The sequence below is a fragment of the Euleptes europaea genome, chromosome 2 (genome assembly GCF_029931775.1).
Source record: "Euleptes europaea isolate rEulEur1 chromosome 2, rEulEur1.hap1, whole genome shotgun sequence".
Taxonomy (NCBI): Eukaryota; Metazoa; Chordata; class Lepidosauria; order Squamata; family Sphaerodactylidae; genus Euleptes; species Euleptes europaea.
The window spans coordinates 76,773,989-76,801,317 of record NC_079313.1 but is presented as its reverse complement, the minus strand read 5'-3'; the positions used below and the strand labels follow the sequence as shown (position 1 = coordinate 76,801,317).

At 45.2% G+C, this 27,329-nt stretch overlaps 2 protein-coding genes across 5 annotated transcripts in view; one reads left to right on the top strand and one right to left on the bottom strand.

Moving 5' to 3' along the window:
• Nucleotides 1-27,329, top strand: part of MAST2 (microtubule associated serine/threonine kinase 2) — a 383,088-nt gene continuing 355,759 nt past the window's right edge. For all 4 annotated transcript variants that reach the window (XM_056844043.1, XM_056844042.1, XM_056844041.1 and 1 more), the window contains exon 1: nt 1-4. The gene's annotated coding sequence lies outside the window, so the exon portion shown is untranslated. The remainder of the gene's footprint in view (nt 5-27,329) is intronic.
• PLK3 (polo like kinase 3) lies at nt 5,721-23,024 on the bottom strand. Its single transcript, XM_056844046.1, has 15 exons — nt 22,827-23,024; nt 16,146-16,253; nt 15,929-16,045; nt 14,611-14,740; nt 14,039-14,126; nt 12,659-12,754; nt 11,100-11,298; nt 10,479-10,605; nt 9,962-10,071; nt 9,693-9,810; nt 9,044-9,127; nt 8,203-8,365; nt 7,322-7,451; nt 6,202-6,312; nt 5,721-5,925 (listed from the first exon to the last, which is right to left on the bottom strand). The coding sequence occupies exons 1-15, from the start codon at nt 23,022-23,024 to the stop codon at nt 5,731-5,733; spliced, it is 1,974 nt and encodes a 657-aa protein (XP_056700024.1). The 3' UTR covers nt 5,721-5,730.

The following is a 27,329-nucleotide window of genomic DNA, read 5'->3' as shown; positions in this document are numbered from 1 at the left end:
GAAGGTGAGATGTTTAAACCATACATCGCTGAAGCGGCCAAAGCCCCAGCAGCTCCTTTTCCACAAGCAGGCAACAAAAATGCGAGAATGCTCGGGACCAGTACTGCTTCTAGGCTTTTGTGAATTGCTAAATAGATGTGACCTTTCACGAAGCGTGAACAAAGAGATTTCCTATTAAAATTAGATCTGCCAGAGCAGAGCTGATTTCAGAACAACCCACATCCACCTTCCTGACTGGCAGAGGCAAGCATACATAAAGTAAGTATAATTGGACCAGCTTAAATCCATACAAGCTTTGAAACCTATTTACACCAAAAAGCATATTTCACCAGTAGCATTTAAACACTATAAAAGGCACCATCTGCTTCATACCCAGTGGTGAAGCAGCAGAGAAAGAGAGATTTCTTGCAGATGCTGTTGGTCTTAGTCATGTAGCTCTTCCCTTCATCTAAATCTATCCATTTAGACGGTTTCCCCCTCTGTGACCATGCCTGCTTTTAAAAGAGAGATTAATGAAATGCTCTCTAAGCAATACTCTAGGCTGTCTTTCCAGTTCCAGTAAACAATTGCAGCCAGTCCACAGGCACATCATTACAGAACTGGGCTGCCTTTTAGGACACAGCTTGAACCCTGACTTTTATTTTGAAGATTAGGCACTTTCCCTAGAAAACACTGAGAAACTGGTAGGGACTTTTTACAAAGGTTATAGTGATACTCATGGATCACCACTCTACATTATGCTTGCTCGTACTATGGCCCCCAGAACACACGTGTTCCATAAAATTCAGAACACGTGGCTCATCTAACTCAACTTGACTCTCATTACATCCCCCAGCCAAGACACAAGAGCCCTGCACGGGAGGACTGATGGTCAGCCTCCATGGCCTGCACTGCATTCTTTAGAAGCATATGGACCACAAGAGCCTCACACTCTTTGCCTTTCCCTCTGAAACACCAAGGTCACTTCAGCCTGTAGCCCCCAAAGGGATCCATTGTCTGAATTTCCAAACCCATTTAAATAAAGAACATTCCAATAGCCTTGAGAATCTCTCCAGTCAGTACTACCTGTACTGCCTGTTCTCCAGTTCTTTTTAGGTCTTTTAAACAGTGGAAAGAGTCTTGGGAATTTGGAATATGCAACTAGGAATGTACTTTGTTTGTTTCAGAACCTTCATTGTTATTATATGTTTATTTGTCATTATGTTTTCATTAAAATTGAAATCATTAGGTATGCTGCTGCCCCATCCCCCCCAACCCAGCCACTGGAACAGCAGGTAGAAAAAGAATCCTTTCCATTTCCCCACACATCCCAGATGTGGCTTGACTAGGAAGTGTAGTACTCAGGATGCCTGACAGCTTAAACGTCAAGCACCCCGAGAACCGTTTCCTGTGGTCCACATCTGAAGCATCAGCGCGTTCCTGGCTGTCACCCACAATGCAATGAGTGAAAGGGGGGGGGAAAGAGCTAGAAGAGGCTTTTCCTCTCATTCTGGTTCCATTAACAAGGGTGGTTCAATTCATTTTTCACTGGGAAGTTAATGCACATCCCTAGCATTAATTACAGAACCCACTATATGCCTTAACTATACACACACAGCTACTCCAGATGTTACATCATGAATATACAAAGCACTTCATGACTGGCCACCCTCAGAGACAACACCTTACATGTATGCAAGTTACTGGAAGATTCAACAATAGCTTCCCATATGTATGTGAGACATCTTAGTGTGGGAGATCTGGGATTAGGTGTCCTTATTTTTAAAGAACAGGGCAGGGACAGTGGGATAAGACAATGAACCACTCTCAGCAACATTTTGATTCTGCACATGATGTTTGACCAGTAAAGGCACTATCCCCTCGCTTGGCAAAAGCAGCCATGAGGTAATTTTGACAAGGACCATGAAGCATCCCTTCCATCTGCTTGTCCAATCAAATCAGCATCCTCCCACAGCTATGCTGCTTTAAAAAGAAAGCTTCAGGAGTCTTGCTTCTTCAGGAGATGTAGCTTGTCATGCACATTCAACACCATAATCTCTCCTGAGGAGGAATTCATGAAGCAAAGCAGCCCCTTAGGACAGACATAGGACAGCACTTGGGCCAAAGCACCTGTATTTAGACAGTCCTAGTTATTGAATCTACTTTGTTGGTAGAGAGCCAGCATGGTGTAGTGGTTAAGAATGGTGGACTCTACCAGGTTTGATTCCCCACCCCACGATTGGCGGATGCTAATCTGGTGAACAGGGTTGGTTTCCCCACTCCTACACATAAGGCCAGCTGGGTGACCTTGGGCTAGTCACAGCTCTCTCAGCCCCACCTACCTCACAGGGTGTCTGTTGTGGGCAGGGGAAGGGAAGGTGATTGTAAGCCGGTTTGATTCTGCCTTAAGTGGTAGAGAAAGTCGGCATATAAAAACCAACTCTTCTTCTAGAATAACACTTTTGAGGTGCACACAAACCTCCTTCACCATGACTCTTGATGGAAAAAATCAGCACCCACCTGAGGCCTTTCTGAAAGATAAATTTGTTCCACTTTTACATTAAGATCCCAAAAACATGATACATGATGATACATTTTAACTGTACACAGTCTCTCATTCAGCCCTGTTCTACATAGCTCCTCTGGTTACTTTGTTCTTTGCCAAGTAGTCTAACTAGGTACTCCCATGTTATTTACAGTTACATAACTTTAAAAGACAGTAAGGTTATTGCCATTAAATCATGTTTAGATTCTTCAGTGCAGCATGAATACATCCCACCACAATTGCAGGCTCCCGGAGAGGAAAAAGACAACATCCTCACAGGCCTCATATTCAGTGTCTCTCACTCTTCCTCCATTATAGTGCATTATATGAGAACTTTGAGTGTTGCTCTCTCTCCGCAGTACACAACAGGCTGCTTTTTGCATGGTGAAACGTCAGACATTAGAGTGATCCCAGATCAGAGTCTTGCCACTTCAAATGTGAAACTATACTGTTTTGAGTGCTGAGATGCATCTCCAGCAGATAGCTATTTCTGTACTCTGCAGCATGATGTCCACAGAAGTGTTTCCTGCACCCCCACTTGCTTTTTTTCAAAGCAAACAGCCAGTATTAGCTCTCTTCTAATTGCTGTTCCAGTAGATCAGAGGAGTCCAGGAAGCATCACTTTATGTCAGCAGATAACACCCATTTGCAAACAGCTGCCTCTATCACAGAAGGATGCTAAACCTTGAACCTCCCAAAGTTTCGTGAAGAAGCTCAGCATCTGTGGCAGCCATTTATTATGGCACCTGTTCTCATTCCAAAAGTACCCACAGGCTCAACAAAATTAAGGACCCCTGCTATAGAGTTCCATGCTATGGACTCTACCCAATGCACTTATGGTGAACAAATGTACTACCCCAACAATTTCTTCTTTGTGCACCATTTAAGTTTTGGATTGAATCAAATACTATATATCTATACATGGTCATATCATTTGTGTTGATTAAACATGCAGTTTAAAGAAGAGTTCCATCTGTGAGGCCTCTCCAACTGGGTATGTGTATAGTGGCAGAGGTCCTATCTGGTTCTTGCTTCCTCCCCTTAAGAATTAAGCTGCTTACAAGGGTCACTGCGTACTTAGTAGTGAATGCACCTAGTAGTGTCTGTATGAACACGAATATTCAGATGAGAGGCATGAAGATACCTGGATATGTGCCTTAGAGAAATGACCATCCTCAGCTCCTATTACATGCTTAACAGAACATCTCTTCAGGTATTCCTTGTTAACCATTCTAAGACAGCAGCTGCTGCAGGGTATACGATTTAATAGATGTGATGTTGTAACTTAGTTTGCTCTACTGCTGCAATGGGAATACCTCCCCCCAGAAGCCCTTCCCATATATTTCAACCTTTTGACTCTTCCTAACCAAAGGTGTGCTTTTACTTTGGCGAGATGGGAATGCATTCCCTACACAGGTTTTAAATGGTTGTTTTTTTTAAATTCTCTTTAGCGACTGTGGAGACAGGGTAGTTGAAACTTTCGATCAACCGATCCTCGTTTGTAAGAAATGGGAAGCAGAGACCCAATGGATTTCGCCTATTTTAGCAAAGTACGGTCTCACATTAAAACCTTGGATTATACTGTTTATCAGACCTAGACTCAGATACTGAGAAAGTACATCAAATAGTGAAATACCTAGCACATGTAATGGCTCTAAAACTATCAAATAGCTCTGATAATGCAAGTTTACCCTGCACCACAAATGGATAAAATCTTTTATTAATTGTGTTTATCCTGAAATTGCTAAATTGTTCATTTCTTTGTTTCCCTATATTATGAATGCTTAAGACTTTGTCAATGAGCAATAAAGATTCAACTGCTTTTCACTGCAGCCAGTGCAAATCAGCACTGGTTTATATTTGCTTTTATTAAAAAGGAATTTATTGTAATCAAACTGCTGGAGTTTGGCGACAGGGTGCTGCATGATTGACAGGACACAGGTGCAAAATAAATAATTCATATAAATACATAAATATGTCTCAGTGGAAGTTTCTACCATTTAAGCTCCACAACTGGACAACAGTCTGTCAAGTTCCAAATACCAAACAGGCAGCTTTTGTTTAAGCTGTTCAAGTCTGTACCACAGTAATACACAAAATCCCTCCGCTGCATCTTGAGTTTGAGGAAGCAGCTGAGAAACTGAGGCAAAAAAATAGGGCAATTCACAGCCTCAGCAAACAAAAAAAGTCTTATTTGCCTATTAGTGTAAGAGTTTATTATGCAACACGCACCTTCAGAGCACCAAGTGCTAAGCAGCAGCACTGGAAACCTGAATTGGCCCTGATTTAAGGCTAAAGATTCAGCTCTCGTCCCCCTAACCTTTCCTCCCAAATTAAGAGTGGCAGCAACTCATCCCTGCCAATTCCAGAAAACAGCCGCCTGGCATGACAGCCACGTACAGTTCTCCTCTGCCCTCAGCATCCTAGCTGCTAAACACCAAGCAGAGAAGCCCTTTGCAGAAGTCCACCTGTGAATGTGCAGCTGTATTGTACCAGACACTGTCCATTCACAGCTTTATTTGGCCCATGAATCAGAGCCAAGCAATTATTGGCACGTGATGTCATTCCGGGCAGCATGTGAGAGTCCGTGGGCAGACAGTGGTAGTGTTACAAATGCCCGAACAGGATCATGAACGGAAGCTAACTTAAATTTGCACTCACAGATGAGCAACTGAGAACTTAAGCCCATCAAACTCATCAGGTTCTAGGATGCCAAGTCCTTACCAGGTATTATAAACACTGGACAAAAAGGTCCAGCAACTGTCTTTTCAAAGGATGTTTGTCCTCCTTCCTCAACCTACCCTCAATTGTTTCCATACTGTGGATGGAGCAATAGTTCTCCCCATACCCAAGACACCATCTTCTCGATTGTGCATAACCAACTGTGCAGTCACACAGGCATAATCTTAAGGCATTTAACTTCCATCCCTGCACCTCCTCTCTATTGTGGACTGGAGCAGTCATGTCAAACCAAGTGCAAATCCCCCAATTAAAATGTCAGTTTGGAGATAAGCATCCAGAGGTTGATGAGTCCAGAGGTAAGGTACTCAGAGCTACATCTGTGCCATTTTTGTTTGAAGTCTTGTCTTTCCTGAAGATTAGACATCCACTGGATTATGATGGTCTCAGCAGTTATACCTCTTATGCCATTAACACCGATCTTGGATGGACAGAGACAAGGAGACAAAGAGTCCTATCTTGCAGCTTTAGGCATCTGCTCGCTCAATTAGCAGTTTAAGGATGTACTTGAGCCGATGTTGAAGCTCCGGCGAACAGCCAAGTTCTGCAATACTGCTGAGCTTGTAGGAGTAGGAATTTCTGTCACGGTTTATGTAGGTGAGAAGGCAAGAGTGGTCAGGTTTGCTGAAGATCACCTTGGTATGATCGTTGTAGAAGTTCACCTGGAAGAATGGAGCATATTGGCCATGAGTACTGAGGCATGCCTAGTGCCTGCTCCCATTTAACAGACTCTACCCTTTGAGAATTCGCTAACATAGGCCAGAAATGTGTTCCTTTCCCTTTTAGATATGAGTGAGAGAGGAAATCTGTCAAACCAAAGCTGAATTACATAAGAGACCAAGCTTTATGAAAAGGGGACTATGAGAACCCTGGATGCTTAAGCATTTTAAATGTGCTCTCACAGCATCTGCTTGAAGGACCCCAGGGCCATTACGTACCTGGAAGGTTCCATTGCTGAAGAGCATCAGCAAGGCCTGATCGGTTTTCACCCATTGTAGGAGCAGCAGTGGCAGCTGCCCAGCTTCGTCTATGCTGGGCAAATCCCCTCCCTGTGAAGAGAGAGATGGGGGAGGAAAGTCAGCCCTCAGCAGCTATTCCACCAATGCAAGAGTGGCCCAGTTCCAGCAATCCTCTTCCACAGCAATACCCAAGCCAACCCCAGCAATTTTATTTACTCAAGGCAATTGCCAGGACACTGAGCAGTTAAGTAACAGCCTGGAATGCAACGGATCCAGAAGTTCAGGTGAATAATATGCTCTATGAACAACAATTTACTGGTGGTCTCCGGCCCGAGGAGTGTGCAGCTGTCCTTGACGAGGGCAGGGCTTTTTTGGCCCTGGCCCCTGCCTGGTGGAACACTCTCCCTAGCAACATCGGGGCCCTGCGGGACCTAAATGAGTTCTGCAGGGCCTGTAAAATGGAACTGTTGCACCAGGCTTATAACTGAGGGGAGCCGCAAGTTTCTCCCAGCGTCATTGTTGCTGGCCTCCCCATACTTCCCCCCCCCCAACTCTGTTTATGGGAGGTTCACTGCCTGGCCGGGTTTTTCTACGATTAATGAATGCCATCTTGCTTTATTCTATGGAGTGTATAGTTTTAATATAGTTCAAGTATGTTTTTAACCAATGTTTTGTGATTATATTGTTGTGACCCGCTCGGAGCCTGGCTTGCTTGGAATAAAGGCGGGCTATAAATATGAAGAATAAATAAATAAACCAGGCGAGATTCACAGGATGAATATGCTAACTCTAAAAACCAAGCTCAGCATTGCCGAAGGACATTTCTTCTTCATCCTGCAGGCTGGGCTTCCTTAATGAAGCTACAGCCACGTGGGCATGAACAGGAACACAGCCAAAGCAGTACAGGGGCCCCACGTGCACATTTTGGTTGGAGAGCTGCCAGCTAGGAGAGGGAAAGAGCACACATACTTAGAAAACAATTCTAAGGTCTACCAAGATTTTGAGTTATGCCCCTCAAAAGTCCTTGGGAAGTCTTTGGGACTTTATGTATCCAGACTGGCCAGTGAAGCTGAACAAACCAAGCCCAGGAGCTGCTTACCTTCATGAGATGTTGCTCCATGTAGGAGGCAAAGTATTGTAGGACACTCATCTGTCCCTGCAGTTGTTCGGGGACTGCAGAAGCCGGGAAGGAGAAATGCTTGCTGTTGGTCAGATTATAATGTACTTTCCTGTAGGACAAGAGAAGGAGATTAACTGTGACAGCCAAGCTGCTCACAACCCTCATCTCAAATAGCCACATACATCTCAGACAGCCACAGTGGTGTAGCTGTTACTGTTGGACTGCTGGTGGGGGGAAGGAGGGAGATCAGGTTCAAATCCCCATTCTAAACTCAAGAGCCACCCAGTGAGCTTGATGTCATCACTCACAGTCTAGCCTACTTCATAGGGCTGCAAGGACAAAAAAAAAGGGGGGGAACCACATACACTGCCTCGAGGTCCATGAAAGAACTGGATTATAGTCTGATAGACAGCATCAAAGGTGTACACCTAGTTTTGCAGCACATGGAGAAACTGCCTTCCTACAGTTGGACAAGTGAATAGCAAGAGACCCCTTGAGCCCTGGTGCTTAAGCTTGTGGAAGATGACCTGCTGCTGCTCTGCAGCTCTGAGTTTTCCTGACCTTTTCACATCCAGCATCCTCCAGCATCTCAAGATGAAAGTATCCTCCCCACAATAAATGGCTGTTCTTTATGAACCTGAGATTATCTGCTCAGGATGGATCAATCTATTCCTTCCATCTTATTTCATGCCCAAGCAACCTTCGCTACCCCAGTCCCCTTTCCCCAGCCTTCATCTCTTCTAGGATTTACTTCTATTATGATGTTATTTGCTTCATCACAGCAATACACACCCTACGGGGTGCCAGGTAAAACTCCTAGGCCCAACCAAACCCTCTAGACAAATGTTTCTCCTACTCACTTCCAGTTGGCAGAGAGGGTCATATGAGTCCCATCGTTGAAGAGGACACCAATGCTGCGGTTGGAGAGCTGATAGCCAAATCCATACTTGTTTGAATAGTCCACCCATTTGCTTACCCAAACAAAGTGTTCATGGCAAGCCAAGGAAGCAGGATTCCTCTCAGCTGGGTAGGGAACAAAGAGACAACTTAACTGAGGCAAGGAGAGGTAGAAAAACTCAGCACTGCTCATCAACATGAAACCCATGGCCATATTACCGCTAATTCCAAGGCCTACACAGAAATCATGTAATAGGCCTACCAAGGGGCATGGCTACTCCCATTCTGGGATCTTATCTGCTGGGTGATGAGACCCAATTCCAGTGAAAAGAGTAGAACAGTGTGCTGCAGCCCTGTTGCCCCATACCACCCTCCCCACATTTTTTACTCCGTTACAAAATGCCCCAGGAAGCTACCTAAGTTAACAAAATATACTGTAAAGGCAAGTAGCCCTTTTATTCTGCAGCTGTTTTGGGGCAGGGCAGATTTTCTGCTTCTTTCAAAACTTTGCTGCAGAGGACTATTCTCATCAGCCTCATGATGAAACCAGGGCATTTGCAACTTCACTCCCTAGGTCTATGCTCTTCTGATTCCTACATGCCTGTAATGTGGTGCCCCAAGAAGGATGAATAAACGTAAGGCCTCAAAAGGGAACTGCATTTAACTTTATGTCCTATGCTATCCTCTACTATTCACTTCCAAGACACCGGCTCTCCCATCTGTTCCCAGCTGTCCCAAACAGAGGACAAGAGAAGAAATCCAAGTATTCCAACAAAATTTAAATAGCCTGAAGCTTAAATTTACCTGGAGGCATGACGGACAGACAGTTCTTCAAGAGCCCAATGGCGGATTCAATGACAGTTGATGCCGTGACACAATCTTCAAATACTAAAAGGGGAGAAGACAGATAATTGAGGCGTGATCAGTTTAACATGGCATCCCCCATGAATGCTTCACAACAGTCTACCTGTACAGCTCAAAACTAGATAGGAATGGTAGAGAAATTCACCTCTACCAAGGGAGGACTTCACTCCAGAGCTGCAGCTGGGCTTCAGGGAAATGGCCATGCTGAACTAAACCATTTTCAGCTATGCTTTGAATATAAGCATTCTGGGATTGAACACAAGGCCCATCAAGGCCAGCATTCTGTTTGCAGCAGTGACAGGAGAGATGCTTCCGGAAGCTAAGAAGGGGTGAAAGTGACACTCCTCCCCATTTGTCCCTAGCTTATGGTATTCAGAGTTAACCTGCCAATGAACATGAAGGTTCTACTTAGCTACTGCAGCCAGTAGCCATTGGTAAATGACAACCTCCATGTTACGTAGCAGTCTGCTTGAACTCTGATACCTCAGAGAACTCGGAAAGAAGGACAGAATCTACAGACAACTGCTCCACTAGACGGGGGCAAGTTCTAGCAGCTGGCAATTCCACCAGACCAAGGAACCCTTCTTACTTTCAGAGGTACTAGCCATTGTCCCACGAATGGACCTGGAGATAGACTTCCGTGAGCCTTCCTCTGCTACAGTCTCTGCTGGGCTGGAGCTGGGACTCTGGCTGCTCAGAGGGGTGATCTGCAAAGAAACAGTCAGTTGAGCTCTTAGGTTAGCCTATCTTTTACCTCCTGACAGGTTCAGGAGCTACCAGAATTTCTTCCTCACCCATTTCTTTCCTCCCTCCCCAAAAGCACCAACTGGCTAACAGAGTTCCTGCAGTTATGCTTACCTCATTTCCTTCCACAGTTTTGTGACTCATCTGTCTACAGATAGAGGTCTTCACAAGGCCTGTTACCAACTTGGAAATCTCATCTTTGTCTTCTGAGGGAGACTTCTTAACTAGAAAAGGAAAGGAAGGCTCAGTAACTCACGGCAGATTACTAGCTGAGATAGGCCTGCAGCTATTCATTGAAGACAAGTACATCAGGTATCTTATAGTGAAAAAGCTATAATAGGCTAACTACTGGGGTATGTCTGGAGCAAGCATCTGATTTTTGTCTCTTTAAGCACACCTTTCCTTTGTAAGCAATAAGCACTAATTTTATCTTCTAGGCCTACACAAGTGGAAAACTTGTTTAGGAACTGGTTGCAACACTCTCCCTACATTTTGGGCCTCAGATGATAAAAAAGCTACAGTATTCAGTATACTGCCCATCCTATGAGTTTCCAGACCAGCCAAAAGACCAGATGACCACCCTTAGGCAGTTAGTTCTTTGGATGCAGGCCAGCTACCGGAATAAGCTTACCTTTGGATTTCCTTTTTCCAAAGAGAGTCTTTGTAACCTTTACAAACAGGCTCTTGGCAGGATTGGGAGGGTTCAGCTCCGGCACCATCACACAGCTGCTGGGTGGGAGCTTATCAGGTGTGTACCCCTAGAAAAGTCAGCACTATTAGCCCAGCTGAACTCGACAGCGATAGACAGAAGGAATAGGAGGCAATCCTAGTAATCTGTGTACAGGTCCCTGTTGCTCACTGACTAGATTTGGCCATTCTCCCCACCCACCCCAATTTTAGGAGTAGTCCTCAAGAGCTACTCTGATTAAATGTTCCCTTGGCAAGGATGTCAGTCAGGCTGCCCAGCAACAAAAAGGCAAGAGCAAAAAATAAGGACATATGAGGACTGTAAGAGCTAATTAGAAGCAGGATGTAATTACCTAAATTGCAATCTAGGCAGGATTCCAGAAGCTAACACCCTTATTAAAAGGGACACTTGCCATCCTTATAATGGAGGAACCCAATGAGAAGCTTCATCCAATGACTTGGCCTCTAGGAGTACAGCACACTCTGCGGTTTACCACACCCGTTTTCTATTCTGACAACAGCCCTACTAAGAGTTAAGCAATGCACTCAGAAGACCGCCGCTCACTTTGGTGAAGAACTCATGATCCAAGATTTCCTCCAGTGTTAAACGTTCCTGTGGGTAGCGTTTCAAGATGCCCATCAGCAGGTTCTTGGCTGGAAGGGAAAGGAATACTGGAAGCGTATAGGTCACATGCTTGATGCACTTGTAGGTCTCCTTGAGATCCGATGTCTCAAAGGGGGGGTTTCCACACAGTAAAGTGTACCTGAGAAGATGCAAAGGAAAGGTGGTGGTGAAAGGCAGAATTGCCAAGGATATTCATGAAGAATGCTTCTCTACAAGCCAGCAGTGGCATGATCTTATCTGCACATTACTCAGCAGCAGCTCTAGAGGAAGTTAAAATGAGGCAACACCCAGCATTAAGCATTCCCTGCAATAAAGCTCATGAAGTACTGCTACTGCTCCAGGTACTGGCAGACCGGAGGCACATCCGGATGGCAGAAGACAGTCACTCCCCGTGGGCTTAGAGCCAACAGCCTTTTAAGTTAGGATTTGTACAGGTGGTGCCCTGCGCCCAAGCATCGTCAAGAGGCAGGATTAAGATCTGCCCTCTGCATCATCCGCTGCTCACTCAAGTCTTCGCTGCCGCCTCCCCCCCACCCCGCCACTGGAGACAGTTTTCATAACACAGCAGTAAATGGAAAGTTTAAACAGGAACTTGTGGCTAAGTGGGGCAAAGATCTGACAGCTCAAATGACTTCGAAGACATACTCCGGAAAGTTGCTCAGAAGCACCTAAACCGAACAGCCAACTGTGCACCACAGGCAAACCACTTTTTCCATTATAACTACTCTTCAGCCAAAACAGGCAAGTAGACAGCATGACGCTTTGAGCTCCAACTGGCTTGTCTTTAAACTGCCTGCCCAAACCCCCAGCCCAGAATGCCACCTGAACTCATGAAAATTAGCTCAGAATAACAGCATAAGAACTAGTTGCGGTCAAACTATGGTGGCCACATCTGACAAAGGAGCCGTCAGCATCCAGTTTGTGTGATATGGAGGTCAAGTCCCAGTCACCGACAGAACCGGCAAAGCAGGAGCCACTCAGCTTTACAGCTTTGAGGTGTCACCAGTTCCATTTTTAGGCCTGGAAGTCCAGACTACCTTGGAGGGCTGGGCATTTCCCTTCAACTGGAAGCCTGCTTTTGCCATCAGCGTAGTGAAAAGGAAATGGCTCTCTTTGCATCAAGGACTCTGAGGAAGCCCTTGGTAAGATTTTTAGACGTTTTGTCTGGTACAGAAGAGTTGGTTTTTATATGACACGTGGAGGAGTGGGGAATCGAACCCGGTTCTCCAGATCAGAGTCCACCACTCCAAACCACCATTCTTAACTACTACACCATGCAAGGAGATAGGTTCCCAGCTGTACAGGTCACAAATGTCCCCAATATTACTTTGGCTCCTTTATTACTTTGGTCTTTGTAGGACCAATTTCTTGCCTGCTGTTTAATGTAACGACATTCAGTTTGCTCCCAGCCTAACCAAAAGATAACAGTGAAGGAATGACCACTTCTGGGAGGCCTGATTTAGCAGAGATGCGCAGCCACCTCTAACATTTAGACTTACATGACACAGCCTAGAGACCATACATCTGACTCTGGCCCATGTCCTTGTCGGAGCAGCACTTCTGGAGCAAGATAATTGGGAGTACCACAGATAGTCCTGGGAAAGGAGAGCATGATGAACATTACATGGCTACTGCTAGGACTCCTGAATTTCTCAAGTTCTCCCCCACTCCCATTTGATTCATTGCAACATAGGAAGTATCACTAATGCTCAGCAAAGCCACCCAACACAAATATTTAATGTCCCCCAAATCAGCTGTTTATCCTACTATTACAAAGATCTAATATCAAGTACCTGGGAGGAAGTAACAGAGTTCAAATAAGCCAGAAGGGATCCTTTTTTATTTAAATACATATCTTTTTCATGACTTCAAAACCATCTCTTTAAAATTTCTACTAGCAATGAAGATTTGCTCTTTTCTACTGCTATTCAAAAAGAGGAAGTCAGAGTCCAGTAGCACCTTAAAGACTAACAAAATTTCTGGCAGGGTATGAGCTTTTGTGAGCCACAGCTCACTTCTTTCAGATACCTGAAGAATATCTGAAGTGAGCTGTGGCTCATGAAAGCTCATACCCTGCCAGAAATTTTGTTAGTCTTTAAGGTACTACTGGGTTCTTGCTCTTTTCTACTGCTATTGACAGACTAACACGGCTACCCACCATGATCTTTTTAAATAGACTGATGTTTTTTAATACTGTAAGCAAAGGCTCATCAAGAAATTACCTCAAGAGAACCACAAAACTGACCCTCAGCTGATAACACAGCCTGCAGCAGGGATTCTGATCAGTTTGTCTCACTGCATTTCCTTTTCCAACAGCCCAGTGCTCAAAAACAATCAAAAAGCAATTCCAGTGGATCTTGCTCCAACAAGTGGATCTGCCAAAAGCCTCAGCTGCCGCTTCCTGACTAGCAGCATGGTCACGTGGACCATGTAGGCTCACCCTACTCCTTGCCCCAAGCCACTCACACTGGACTGTCGGTAGTGCCACTCCCTTGCTTAGGCGTTCCCTTCCCCTCTAGAGCTCCCTTCTGCCCGGCACACACACCCTCCCCATCCCCTGGACCAGCCAGAATTAACAGTTTGCATGAGGCACAACCCAAGATAAGGTTGCCATTGTTTCCCTTCACTATCCAAACAGGAGACTTCTCTGCCATAGACACAACCGCATATACAGTGACTGCATTGTTTCGTTGGCCACCAAGTTCCAGCTGAAGCAAAGGAGTCTACTTCAAGCCCCACTGTGTCTGTTGCACTGTGAGCCCCTACACAGCTGCAAGAATGGGGTGACGGGACACAGAGGCACTACAGAAGCCTCTCCACGGTTATTCCAGAGTAAGCCCAGACACAATTACAGAGGGGTAGTCGTTCCAGCCACTCACTTTTTCCTCTGGTCTGCAGGTTCTTGTCGGGCAGCCAAACCAAAATCTCCAACTTTCAGCTCCATGTTTTCATTGATGAAGAAGTTACCTGGAGTGGAAGGGCAAGCATTATGGCTTTAGAGGTCACAATTCTCACTCCACAACCCTTCCTCCACACAGAACTTCAAGATCTAACATAGGTTTCAGCAGTCAGAATCTCAGCAATCAGAATCTCCACTTCTTAATCATTTTAACACAGAATTTACAAATTTCTAGGACTAAATAAGAAAGAAATTAGATGGTGCCTGCTGAAGAGGCCTTTGGACTGAATAGTTTTGAGCTTTGCATTTCCGCACACCTCTCATGCTAATCTACACCACAATTTCCCCACGTCACACACCCTGCAAGGCTATACTTCACACTCCTTACCATTCAATAGATTAATATCTCCCAAACTGGAAGCCACTACAAATAATGCCACTACAGCCATGCACGTTAAGCGATGGGAGTGTGCTGGATGAATTCTGTGGGTGAGATTTTGGGGGAGATTTGATTTCGGCGTCTCATGTCTACACAAGTCATAATGTACACACCTAATTTGAGGTCCCTGTGCAGAATGCCCTTAAGATGAAGGTACTTCAAGGCAGAAATGATTTGTTTGAGGTAATATCGCACCTCTGGCTCCAGAAGAGTATGTCGGGATTTCCAGATATGAGCCAAGGACTAGAAGAAAAAGGGTTTAGATAAAGAGATGCTACTTACAGAGGATACAATTATTTAGGAATAGACAGCTACTTTTCCTTCTGCATCACATACAGGAATGTCTGCAATTGGCTTCACTTTACATGACAGCGGAACACAACTTGTGCTTGGTTGGTTTAATATTTGTACCAGCCTTTTGATATCCCACAGCACAGACCATTACTGGACAAATGCTCCTAGCCTCCCCTTACCCCCACCATTGCCCCAACCAGTAATCTCTACACTTTAATTAGTTCTGAACCTGTCCTCTCACTTTCACCAACAGAAGCCTACTTTCACATCTGCATTCTATATATTTACGATGTGCCCCATTTTATTACAAGCATAGCAATTCTTAACTCCTGGACAGATCTTTATCTGACCAATCCCAAATTAAGAAAATTAGTCCAGATTACAACACATGCACACTGCAGACATAAGAGCATAATAAAACCCCTGCTGGATCAGACCAAGGCCCATCAAGTCCAGCAGTCTGTTCACACAGTGGCCAACCAGGTGCCTCTAGGAAGCCCACAAACAAGACGACTGCAGCAGCATCCTGCCTGTGTTTCACAGCACCCAATGTAGGCATGCTCCTCTGATACTAGACACAGTTAAATATACAAGGTTCATAAGAACACTGCAAGGAGGTAAGGAATTCTATTAAACATTAAATAATGTAATGGAAGTGAACCAACAGGCAACCAATAGATGCCAAAGAAAAGCTAAAATGGAACTAGCTGCACACCAAGAGTAAAATTAGTTCCTGGAAAGGATTCAGATGTTAATTTAGCAAAACTGAACCTCTATCAAAGCACTATTCCAAAACAACCCTTGTTAAGACAGTTTTACATCAAATTTGATCTATACCAGGAGCGGCCAAAGCTGTTAAAATGCCCATGGCCGACTTACTGTTTACAAGTGTTTGAACTGAAACAAAAGAGCAGGCCACCAAAAATAGTGCAAGTGCCACTATACACAGCAGCAAACAACTCCCACAGCAAGGGCACTTGTGTGACAGGCTCTTGTATAAGACTTATGTATAGCATTTGGTTATCATCCAAAACATGCTGCAGTATAAAGCTAAGACAAACAGGAAGGCAGAAGCATGAGGTGGTAGGCAAGTATGCCCAAGGAGAGACCACGTGTACCAAGAAAGCAGGGACTCACTTTTCTGCTGCAGTGCTCGAGAAAGATGTAAATGTTATCCGAATCTTCAAAATGATGAGAGAACTTCACAATGTGCTTGTGATGCAGGTCTTTGTGCAGCTCAATTTCATTGATGATCTGAAAGAAGCAGTACCGGGTCAGCAAATATTCCTGTTTGAGGCTGGACGTATGCTGGAAGCCCGCCTTACTGTGCCCATGGCTCTCCTGTGCCACATACCTTTTCACGCTGGTGAGGCTTGGCCACTCGGCTGTGAGGAATGACTTTTACTGCATAGGTCCGGCCGCTGGAGAGGTCGGTCATTTCATAGCATCTTGCAAATCCTCCCTGCCAAAAACAAAAATGGCTGTTGTAAAAACAGATTACAGAAGCTTCCTGTTAGTAATCCTTGCATGACTTATCTGAAGGTTCTCAGTAACAGTTTTTTGGGGGATGGGGAGTGGAGTACCTGCATCCTTGTGAGTCCCTGAACAGAGTGGCTAAGATTTTGAGCCAGCTTCATTCAAGCACATGGCACCCAAACTGATCTCTACTAAGCCAGCTTGAAAACATTTGCCATTCAAGCTTCAAACACACACTTCCCTTAAACAATCCATGAGTCTTTATTGGGTTCTATCAAATCACTGGTGAATATGTTTGTCTTATTCATAAAGAGACTATAATTTGGCCCCCAAATATGCCCCTTGTGCTTGCTCGAGTCCTTCCAACATTCAATGCTATTAGGAGCAGTTGAGAACCAAGACTAATTACATTTGCTAGGACGGTAGAGTAAGCCCCAGGTAAAATGAGCTTATGTAAGTGAAATTGCCACATGACCAATGTAGTCCTAGTGCAAGAAGCATGTGCCAAAGATCATTGCCTCATCACCTCAGGCAAAAAGTTACCAACATGGGAGCTAAACCAGGTGCTAGGAGCCAACAGTTTAGATGCATGACCTCACCCTTAGCAAGCAACCCCCAGAACATATCCAGCAGCACTTAAGCATAGGGATATTTCAACCAAGTCCTTCTCCCACAGTGCTACACAGCTCTGACCTTGGTTCTAATCCATACTCCAAGTATTGTATGCTCGTTTAGGATCCCCTTGTTTGGATAAAGAGAATTAAGCATGCAAGTACATTTTCATGAGATTTGACAGAGTCCCAAAGACTCCTTCGTTGCATTCTTCCAGCAAATAGAGTCCTGGAGGGCCTTAGATGTCACCATCCAGCCTTTTCTTCAAGGCAAGAAATCCAAAGCTACCACATTCCCAAAAATATGGCTGCCCAGTCTCTGCTTGAAAACTTCCAGTGAGTGAAAAGATTCCCTCAGCCCAGGTAACTGGCTCCATTGGTGAACTACTCTCATCATTAGGACGTTTCTCCCAATGTTTAGCCAAAGTCTGCTCTCCTGTAACTTAAGCTCAATGGGCACTATACAACTCTCTGTGAACAATCCCCCCCCCACTCCTGCTACTCAGTTCTCAACAGGAGAATTCCTGGTTTTGCAGGTGCCATGTGAAGGAACAGCTGTGTGGGTCAGTGTGGTACATACCGATTTGTATAGGGGGTGTTCTCCTCCATTGTATGGATATATTCCCACTACTTGTTTTATGCTTGCCAATTATCTGATCATTCTGCAAAAACCAAAATCTAGGTGTTTAATTTTATTATAAGATGTAATTCACTTCCAACCGCTGAATATATTGGCAGGCTTAAAGCCATTCCCTGTCTCACACATGTTGTCACATTGTCCTTTGTTTGTTACAGCCAGACACGATATATTGGGAGTTTTTGTTAATTCTGATGTTCAGTGTTCTAGCAATTATATTATCGTGAAATTATTGTTTGCTACTGATATGAACTGATTGGAAGCTGTTGTCAAATTTCTTGCACATGTTTTTAAATAGCTGTAATGTTCAATAAGTCATTGATTTGTTGTTTTCCTTTTTCCAAATCCTACCAACCTATGGTTGAAGGGATAGGAAAATAATAAAAATGTAATTACAGAAACAGTGGGGTGGAATGAGAAGGAACAAGAGGAAGAAATCGACCCATTTCCTCACTAGATCTACAGTTGCAGAAAAGGGAAGAACAATTTCACTCCCTTGTTCCTCCTTATTCCACCTCCCCCAACAACCCACATGCTTATTCTCTCACGTGGGTCTTGTGAGCCAGGAAACAATCTTTTCACGGATCAGAAAGGACTACTGGAAAACAACACGTTCCATGCACAGAGTAGTAAGATATTGCCCATTATTTTGCCCTGAGGAGCAGCACAGAACAAGTTTCTGCCCTCTTCTGTGTGACAGAATTGTGCCATATTGTATCACACTTGTATATCCATTTATAGTGATTGATATTTTTGATCTGCCAGTTTGAACACACACACACACACACATCTTTATCTTCTATCTGCGGTTTAATGCACACACTCAAGTATTTCCCATATACCATCTTGGTGCTCTGGAGTTGGCATTGCTCCTTCGGGCTTCTTCCCACCCACTAGCATCATGATCCTTTCTCCAGGATGTGCAAAAGCCCTGCTCACAGGACAACCACACACTAAAAGGTTATTCCAGAGACAGGTTTTTCCAGCCGTGAAGCAAGTACATCCTTGGCTGCATCACATGAATTACTGAAAATAAGCTTCACGCCTATACAACATTCTGAAAACAAGGAGGGACCAGTTTCTGTGTGAAAGAATCCTAGCTTGGGTATCGCTACTGACACAGTTCCAGACAACATCTCCAAAAAGGATCTAGTAAGAACAGAAAAGGCTCAGAAGCAGCCAAACTCAAGGTAAATCCCTTGTTTGGAAGATATGAGACAACCCTAGATATGATGAGCCAGCTCTCCAGGTGACACATCACACTGTTTGATGTGGGACAAAAGCAGCCAACAGACACTCCCCTGACTTTGCAGCACAATCTTTGGAAGAATGCCAGCTTTGCTCACTGGGAAGAGAGAGGTTACTGAGTACACACTGTTGCTTGTCTCTCCCCCCGCATCTGCTTACACAGATGGCTCAGTGGGGCAGAGAGGTTTTCGAAATCAGAAAGCCATTTCTCACTTAAAAGAGCCCAGGGGCAACAAAGCCACCAAGCATTCTGGGAAACTTACATAGGCCCCTAAAGGTAAGGCAGGACTCCAGCAGCATCTTAAGGAGTAACACAACATTTATTCCTGCGTGCATGCTCCTGAGTCAGAGATCACTTCAGATTCATAGGGTAGGCATCTGAGGAAGTGACCTCTGCCTCAGGAAAGCTTAAGCTGAAAGAAATGCTGTTAGCCTTTAAAGTCCTGCCAGGCTCCTGTCTTCGTTTCCTGCCAGACTCGCACAGCTACCCAATTTACAAGGGTCCTTATCATTGCAGAATATTATATACCGGTAACTCTCATCATTTTGCAGCCCCACTGTTACACTGAAACAAGACAACTGGGGTTTTATCATTTAAGTAATTAAAAAATGATGTTTTTTGCTCTGTTTGCAGACACTCTGCAGCAACTCTGCCACTGTGCAAAGTTTTGTTTTGCCAGGGAATGAGTGCAGTGGGATAGAACAGGATTGTGTAGGAGCTGATCCATGGAGAGAGTATCAAAGGCTTTCCTTTAGCCACTGAAGCCAAGCCTCCCTTCAGCTCTTGCATATTTCACAGACGCATGTGTTGAATATACATTGTGCAACAGCTTTAATTAAGTCCAGCCAAAACATAATGTACCATGCAAGATTTCAAGATCTCCAGGACCCTTCAGACCAGAGGGGGCGTGTGCACGTGCAAGATCTTTCAGGCCATTATCTTTTGTCTACATCCTGACTGAAAGTTCTGGGGGTAATAAGTAGGGTTGCCATCCTCCAGGTGGTGGAAGAAAAACAACAGCACTATGACCAAATTGTAACCCTCTACCTATACCCTCTTCCAATCTCCAGGTGGTGGCAGATCTTCTGCTGTTACAACTCATCTCCAGCCGATAGAGAACAGTTCACCTGGTGAAAACAGCCGCTTTGGAAATTGGACTCTGTAGCACTGAAGTCCCTCCCTCCCCAAACCCCATCCTCCTTAGGCTCTGTCCCAAAAACCTCCCATTGGTGGCGAAGAGGGACCTGGCAACCCTAGGGATGGGTACAGGATGGAGCTGATATCAGGTTATGCTCATGGCCTACTGGGAAGAAGCAAAAAAACAAACACCATCTAAGCAGAACACACAAAGGCCAGATTTGGGTGGTATCTGGTCACTGTGTATACAACCCCCCCCCCACAAGCCCAGCCATTGTTTAAATGTCAGTGACAGACCTTTGTGTTTTCAGTTGGAAGGTTCCTCCCCACCCCCGAAGGCGATGGGTGCAGCCTGCAGCCAGCAACACCTGATGGTCATTGGAATCAATAAGACTACTCTGTCAAGGTTTGCAGCCAGAAGCCTTCTGATCATGGCCTAGAAGATCATAATCCCACCCTAGGGTGGTTGTTAAGCCCCTAGGCCAGGGATCCCCAACCTTTTTGAGCCTGTGCGCACCTTTGGAATTCTGACACCGCATGACGGCGCAGCCACAAAATGGCCACCTCAGCAGGAGGAGTCACCCACAAAGTGGCTGCCACAGCAATGTTTTTGAAATCAAATCGCCAGCGGCCACTCAGAAGCCCCACCTGGCCCCACTCCTTTTCTAAAAACACTTGGCAAGCACCAGGAAAGGTGTTGCCGGGCACCATGGCATCCATGGGCACTACGTTGGAGACCCCTGATCTAGGCTGATGTAAAGTTCTGGAGGACTTCAAAGCTTGCTGTGTTAACTAGCTTTTGTTTTTGTATTTTACTGTGGACCAAACAGTATGTTCAAGTAGCCTCATGCAGCCATAAGAACTAGAACCCCTCATAAAGTAGAACAGCAGAAGTCCACAATCCTGGCGGAGCTTCAGATTTTTGATATAAAATATGCAGTTTTTAAGCCTATGTTTGCATGAGGATTTAGCCACCTTCTCAAAGCAAATAGCTTTCTACTCCTGGTGGACGTCTTTCTTATTAAAACTGCTGTTCAAAAACCAGTGCTCAGGTAGACTTTGCCCCAGAAACCCATGCGGCAGTTGTCTTCACAGACATGTGAGTAAAGTAGGCTAAAGTATGATTGTCCTAAAGCGACCCAGAAAGCTTCATGAAAGTCGGACTCCATTGAACAGCACTCAGACCCAAGCCTGTCACTGTAACCCCTAAGTCACAACAGCACTAACGCTAAGGTGCAGGAATCAGTTAATTGTTGCAGGCATTCACTACGCACTTTTATTAACACCTGTTTCGACTATAACAGGGCCCTAATGATTTGGATTAAGTAGTCTATCAGGCCTTTCTGCTTGGAATACAGGAGGCCAGTGCAGGCAGATTTCACTCTTGAACGTATTTTTAATTTTGCTAAAGCCTACAGATCATTTTAAATTTACAAAGCAAAAGGGGGGGGCACACTCAAAAGTGCCCTGCTTCAGTTCTGCAATAAGCAACACCTCACCAGATCATATGAAGTTGTCTTATACAGTGTCATCTAACCAGCTCATCTGTCTAACTTCGAGACTGCCTGTTTTGACTAGCAGCAGCTTCCTGAGGGGGGGGGGGGTCTTTCCCTAGCACCTACCATGAGATCATGGTAGTTAGAACGCCAGCTACTGAACTTGGAATCTTGTACTTGCTACACACGTGCTCTACCCACTATGCTATCACAGCAAGGGCCCTCTAGCCCGGGAGCATTTGGAAGAATCACAATACTGAGCAGACCACAAGAAACTGCCTCCTAATCCATCGGCGAACTCAGGCCCCCGCCCAACTCCTACAGGAGGCAAGAGAGACCACCTATTCAGATCAGCCTTAACTGCGGGAGTTCCACAGGCAACAAACGCCATGAAGAACAGTCATTAAACAATATAAATTAAACCGTCATTAAACAATATAAATAAAAAATATAAATTAAACAATATAAAGAATTGGTAATATTTACTCCCCGGTCAGATGGGACCGTGGGGGCACAGAGAAACCCCAGCAGCTGGCGCACAGCTTATAACATTTTGCCAAATATGTCACAGGAGAACACGCATGGCCCAATCACGCCTTGTGTTCACAAGGCTGCAGACCCACAACCGTCTCCCTCCATTCAGCAGCCCGGCCAGGACTGAAAAGTCCATCTCCACTCGGAGAAGCCAGCCAGTTTCGCGGGGCGGAGGGGGGGGGAGACACACACACACACACACACGACTGAAAGGGAGCTCTTTCCGGCTAGAGAAAGAAGAAAGGAATAACGCGCGGAGGGCAACGCATAATAAAGCTGGGGGAGGAACATCAGGATTGGCTTCAGCCCACCTCCCGCTTCTTACAAAGCACAGGGGGTTTTTTTGGGGGGGGGGAGCGCATCATGGCCAGGCATATCTGCTCCGGGTCCACGGGCGCCGCTGGCGAGCAGGCCACCCGCACCACGCTGGGGAGCCAGAAGGGCCGGAGCCTCGGGGTAGACGGCGGCGCCCTCCGCTCCCCGACTGCGGCGGGCCACGAGGGCCCCCGTTGCCACCCGCAACACCTCCAGCGGAGCCGCGTCCTCGCTTCCGTCCTCCGGGTCAGCAACGCGATGGCGGCGAGAAGCCCGCGTCCCAAGGGCAGGAAAGCCCTCGCCAACGAGAGAGGCCAGGGACGCCGGGGAGGCTTGGCCTTGGACGGGCCGCTCTCTCCAGGCACCTTTTCCCCATCTGAATTCTCCAAACCCAACGATCAGCCCCCAGGCCGAGTTCGGAGAATTCAGACGGGGGAAAGGTGCCTCGAGAGAGCGGCCCGTCCAAGGCCAAGGCTCCCCTGCAGAAATGGCCATAGAGAGGGCCAGGCGAGCCGCGTTTAGGGGTTTCGTGATCTCCCCACCCACCCTACCCCGCCTCGCCCCCCGTGACCCCGCATACCTTGCCGAGCAGACGGCCTTTGCTGTAAGTCCGGCCCGTCACCGGATCGGTGATGACGCGGGTCGGCTCGGTCGCTTTAGGCGGCTCCGGCCGGCCGGTTTTGGAGGAAGCCAGCGTCGGAGGCGGCGGCTTGTACGAGTCCGAGCCCAGCGCGCTACCCGGGAACGGCTGGGTGGGGAAAAAGCACGCGGGGTCCATGGCGGACGCGGGTGGGTGGGTGGCTGCCTGGCGGCGGCGAGGGCACCGCTCAGCCCGAGACCCCCGCCTGCCCTACCCGCCCCGCACGAAGCCACGTGGCGCGCCGGCGAACAGAACTGCTGCCTGCTGTCTACCCACGGCCGGGGAATCCCGGCGCTTTTATCAATGAGAGCGGTAGACGTCATCCTGTAGGGAACCCCTCCCTTCAGTCCGGGGGCGGAGTTAGTTCTTAAAGGAAACGCCGCCGCTGAACCTTTGTTTCCTCCAAAGGAAATACTTGGGGTTAGTTCTTAAACTAACCGCTGAGCATGATTTTTTTTTTAAGGGGGTATACTGGTGAGTCTTCTGTGCACGAAGAAGAGGAAATTCAAAGAGGAACATAAAAAGGAAGCAGGGAGAGAGATTTCCTTTCTCTCTCCTTTCTTCAGCCGCGCTCTGGAATACTATTAACCCTGGAGGTAGAGAAGAGAATCAGTACAACTCATCACCAGAGCCTTTTATCCACACTCGGATTCCATCGGCTGTTTAAGGCCACTTTTGTCTGGCTTATGAATTGTTCTTGGTTTTTCAGTCTACAGAATAATATTGTCTACACTGTGAAAAATGCTAAAAATTCCTCATGTGTGTCCATTGGCAGTCAGATTTTAGGAGTGAAAGAAAGGGAAGGAAACAGGAAACCTTTTTTCCTTGAAAAATTAAGTGGCAATGGTTTGGAACCTCAATGTATGTACCATGTGAAATATTCCAGAACGGTTGAAAGTGTGGGAAACTTTTTTAAAATTAATTTTCAGCTTGATCCTAACCATGTACGTTTCAATGGGATTTGCTTCTGGTTTACAGCTACTGCCTTTAAATGCTGCACAAGTCACAACCTGGGTCCTGGACTCTGAAAGGCAGGACAGAAATATTTTGAATAAATTAAATGCATAAACCTAAACATTCACAGGGTCATACTGCATACTGCATTGTTAATTTATCTGAATTATTGCCCTTATGCAGGGCCAAAGCATGGGGGAAGCATACGAGCATCCTTTACTGGTGCATGAGAGCATGCATGGGGCCAGGCAAGGGGTTATCTATGTGATTTCAGAAATAAAATACCATTTCCCCCTTAATGACTCAAGGAATTGAATGTATAGTCTGTGGAGGGTGTGTGATATTACTGTGGCCCCTAGTGTAGATGCCAAATATCCAGGTTTTGGGGAAACGCAGCACTGCACAGGTTGTAAATACACCAGGGTGTGTTGAAGAGAGAATTACAGTAAGTGCCACTTTTCTTAGCCCCTTCATGGCAAGCTGCTGCTGCTGAAATCCCTTTTTGTACAATAACATTACCATCCTTACTAAAGCTACTCCTTTCTAAGCTCATTGACTTCAATGGATTTAGAAGGATGTAACTCTGCTAAGGATGACACTATAAATCTGTTAGTCTTTAAGTTACCACAAGACTCTTTTGTTTTCTTTTTACACATCTATCAGGGGCCCTGAAACTTGGCTCTCTTTTGCTTCTGGGTTAAGTTACATTGGTTTCCATGTGACTTAAGCAATGTTGAGTATCGGTCTGAAATCTCATTATAGTTAACAGGACTTAATTACAGGTCAGTGGCATTAGGACCTAAATCCAATTAACTGATTTGCTACTGAATAACTGATTTTCACTGAATTTTTGCTGTTAACAGATTAACACCACTCAGAACCTTTACGCAACTTTAGACAAGAAAATTGCAACTATATTTGTTTTGAAATGTTAATTATATCATTGTTTCAATCTTAATTTAAAGGTTACAATTTCTTTTAAGGAGATTTGCTCGTTCAGTTGACTGATCCGATTGATAACTTCAGCTCATGTAAACTAGGATTGCCAGCTGATCAGGAAAATCCCTTCAGCAGCACAGATCAGTGACTGAGGCTTTTCACAGCACAGGGACAAGAACAATTGCCTGCTAATATCTGTACATCAAGCTGCCCTTAAAGAGATGGAAAAGAAGTGTGTTGGGTTATCTAATAAGAACTCTATCATATGGAATTCATTTCCAGGAGAGACCCTACTTAAGCTGGAAATAGACAACAGTTTTTAAGAAATCAGTGAATTATTTTGGAAAGGTGTTTTGCAAGTATTTGAAACAATAGAAATGGGTGTCCTGCAAAAACACAAAAAGACAACCAAGAAATACTACATGAATCAATCCATCTTTCAAACTGCCTTCATCTCCCCGATGGTTAATGACAAAAGCAGCATTTTTATAACAGATTGGAAGCCCCCTCACCATGTTTGGTATGACTGTACCATTCCCTGTCTTGTGTGTGTGTGTGTGTGTGTGTGTGTGTGTGTGTGTGTGTTAAGTGCCGTCAAGTCGCTTCCGACTCATAGCGACCCTATGAATGAAAGTCCTCTAAAATGTCCTCTTTGACAGCCTTGCTCAGATCCTGAGCAAGACCCTGTCTTGAACCACATCTAAAAGTATTTTTGCAACTTTGCTGTGAGCTACAGTTTGAACTGGTAAAAAGCTAGATTGGCTAGCACATGTGACTTCACCCCATTCCTTTGTGCAAAAGTGGATGAATATATAAACAAATAAACATATACCAGCTGCTTTTTAAAAAGCATACATGAGGACAATGGCATTGCTGATAGCTGCACCAGCCTTTCGACATGTTGGTGTTTCTATGTGATATGTAAATTATGAAGTCAGATTCACACCATAGGTGATGAAAGTGCCATGACCTGTCTTCACTCCAGGGGGTGGGATGGGGAGGGGACTATTGTCTTTTCCTGAAGACATTATGTAGATAACACAAAATCTTTCTATTCAGACTGCACTGAATGTGAGTTAACATTCAGTAGTTTTGAGATATAGGATTCCATTTCAATGATATTGATGGCTTATTTTTGTCTATGATTTACTGTAAGCTACCTAGACACTTATGACTAGGTAGGATAGATTTGTTTTTAAAGACCCAGCAATGTTGCTGGATTCTCATGTGGCCCTGGGTGCCTTTTATCAGTTCCAGTTGATTCTCCAGCAACTATCCATTGAGGGAAGGCAGTGACATGGCTAAAAAAAAGGTAAAGGTTTCCTGTGCAAGCACCGGGTCATTCCTGACCCATGGGGTGACGTCACATCCTGACGTTTCCAAGGTAGACTTTGTTTACGGGGTGGTTTGCTGTTGCATTCTCCAGTCATTTTCCCTTTACCCCTAGCCAGCTGGGTACTCATTTTACCGACTTTGGAAGGATGGAAGGCTGAGAGAGTGTCTGGCCCAAGGTCACACAACGAGCTTCCATGACATGAGTGGGGATTTGAACCCAGGCCTTCCAGATGCTAGTCCGACACTCTTAGCCACTACATCACTCTGGCTTCTTGCAGTTAAGCTTTAAGATCTGCCAATAAGACTGCTCTCAGTGCCATCTTTTTGGAGTTATGCATCAACATCCAGGAGGAGCAGGGCCTCTTTGGTCATGCCTCCACACTGCTGGAATACACTGTCTTGTGAGAGGCTGCAGGCAGTCACATCAGTCCAAAGCAAAACCCAAGAACACAATTTGTGTAAGAACGAACCAAAATGTACAAAACATTGTACAATCTTTCACATTCTCCTGAACTCTTCGTTAGACTAGATATTAAAAGCAAAATAAAATAGTCAGGATGGGGAGACAAATACCAATTTCAGGCCATGGTATTAACACCTCTTGAGAAGTCCTTTTACATTCCTTTCTGGACAAAGCAAAACATTTTTAGAGGGATTAAGTGGGATTCTGTATTCAGTTCTACTTTTGCTTATGTTAAATTGCTTTCTAATATTATTGCTTAATTTATCTTTTTTCCTTTTGTAAACTGTCTTGAACATTTATGTTTAAAAAGTGATATAAACATTCTGTAAATAAACAAATATATATAAACTCTGGATGGCTAATCTGATCACTCCTCTGTGCTGGAGAAAATATTGTTCCTAAAAATATTCCAACAACTCATTTTTCACAAGACACTTCCAAGGACTGTTGCTGTCGCTACCCTAAAGCACAGCAAGCAAGAATCCAAAACCGCCCAAGTTTTTCCAAAGTAATGAATAATGTTGATGACATGAATGCACTACCCCCTACTGGCGAATCAGAGGATTGCGTGCCTCCCTGCCAATTTTGCTTGCTTACATTCCTTCTCTGAGAGGTCCATTTTGAGCAAAGGTAGGAAAAGTCACATTTTCACGAGGGCGGACCTGCAGCTGAACTTGTGATTAATCACCTTCAGGATAAATTGCCTTGTAGGGAGGAGTCAAGACGTGGAAGGTGGATGGACTTTAACTGGG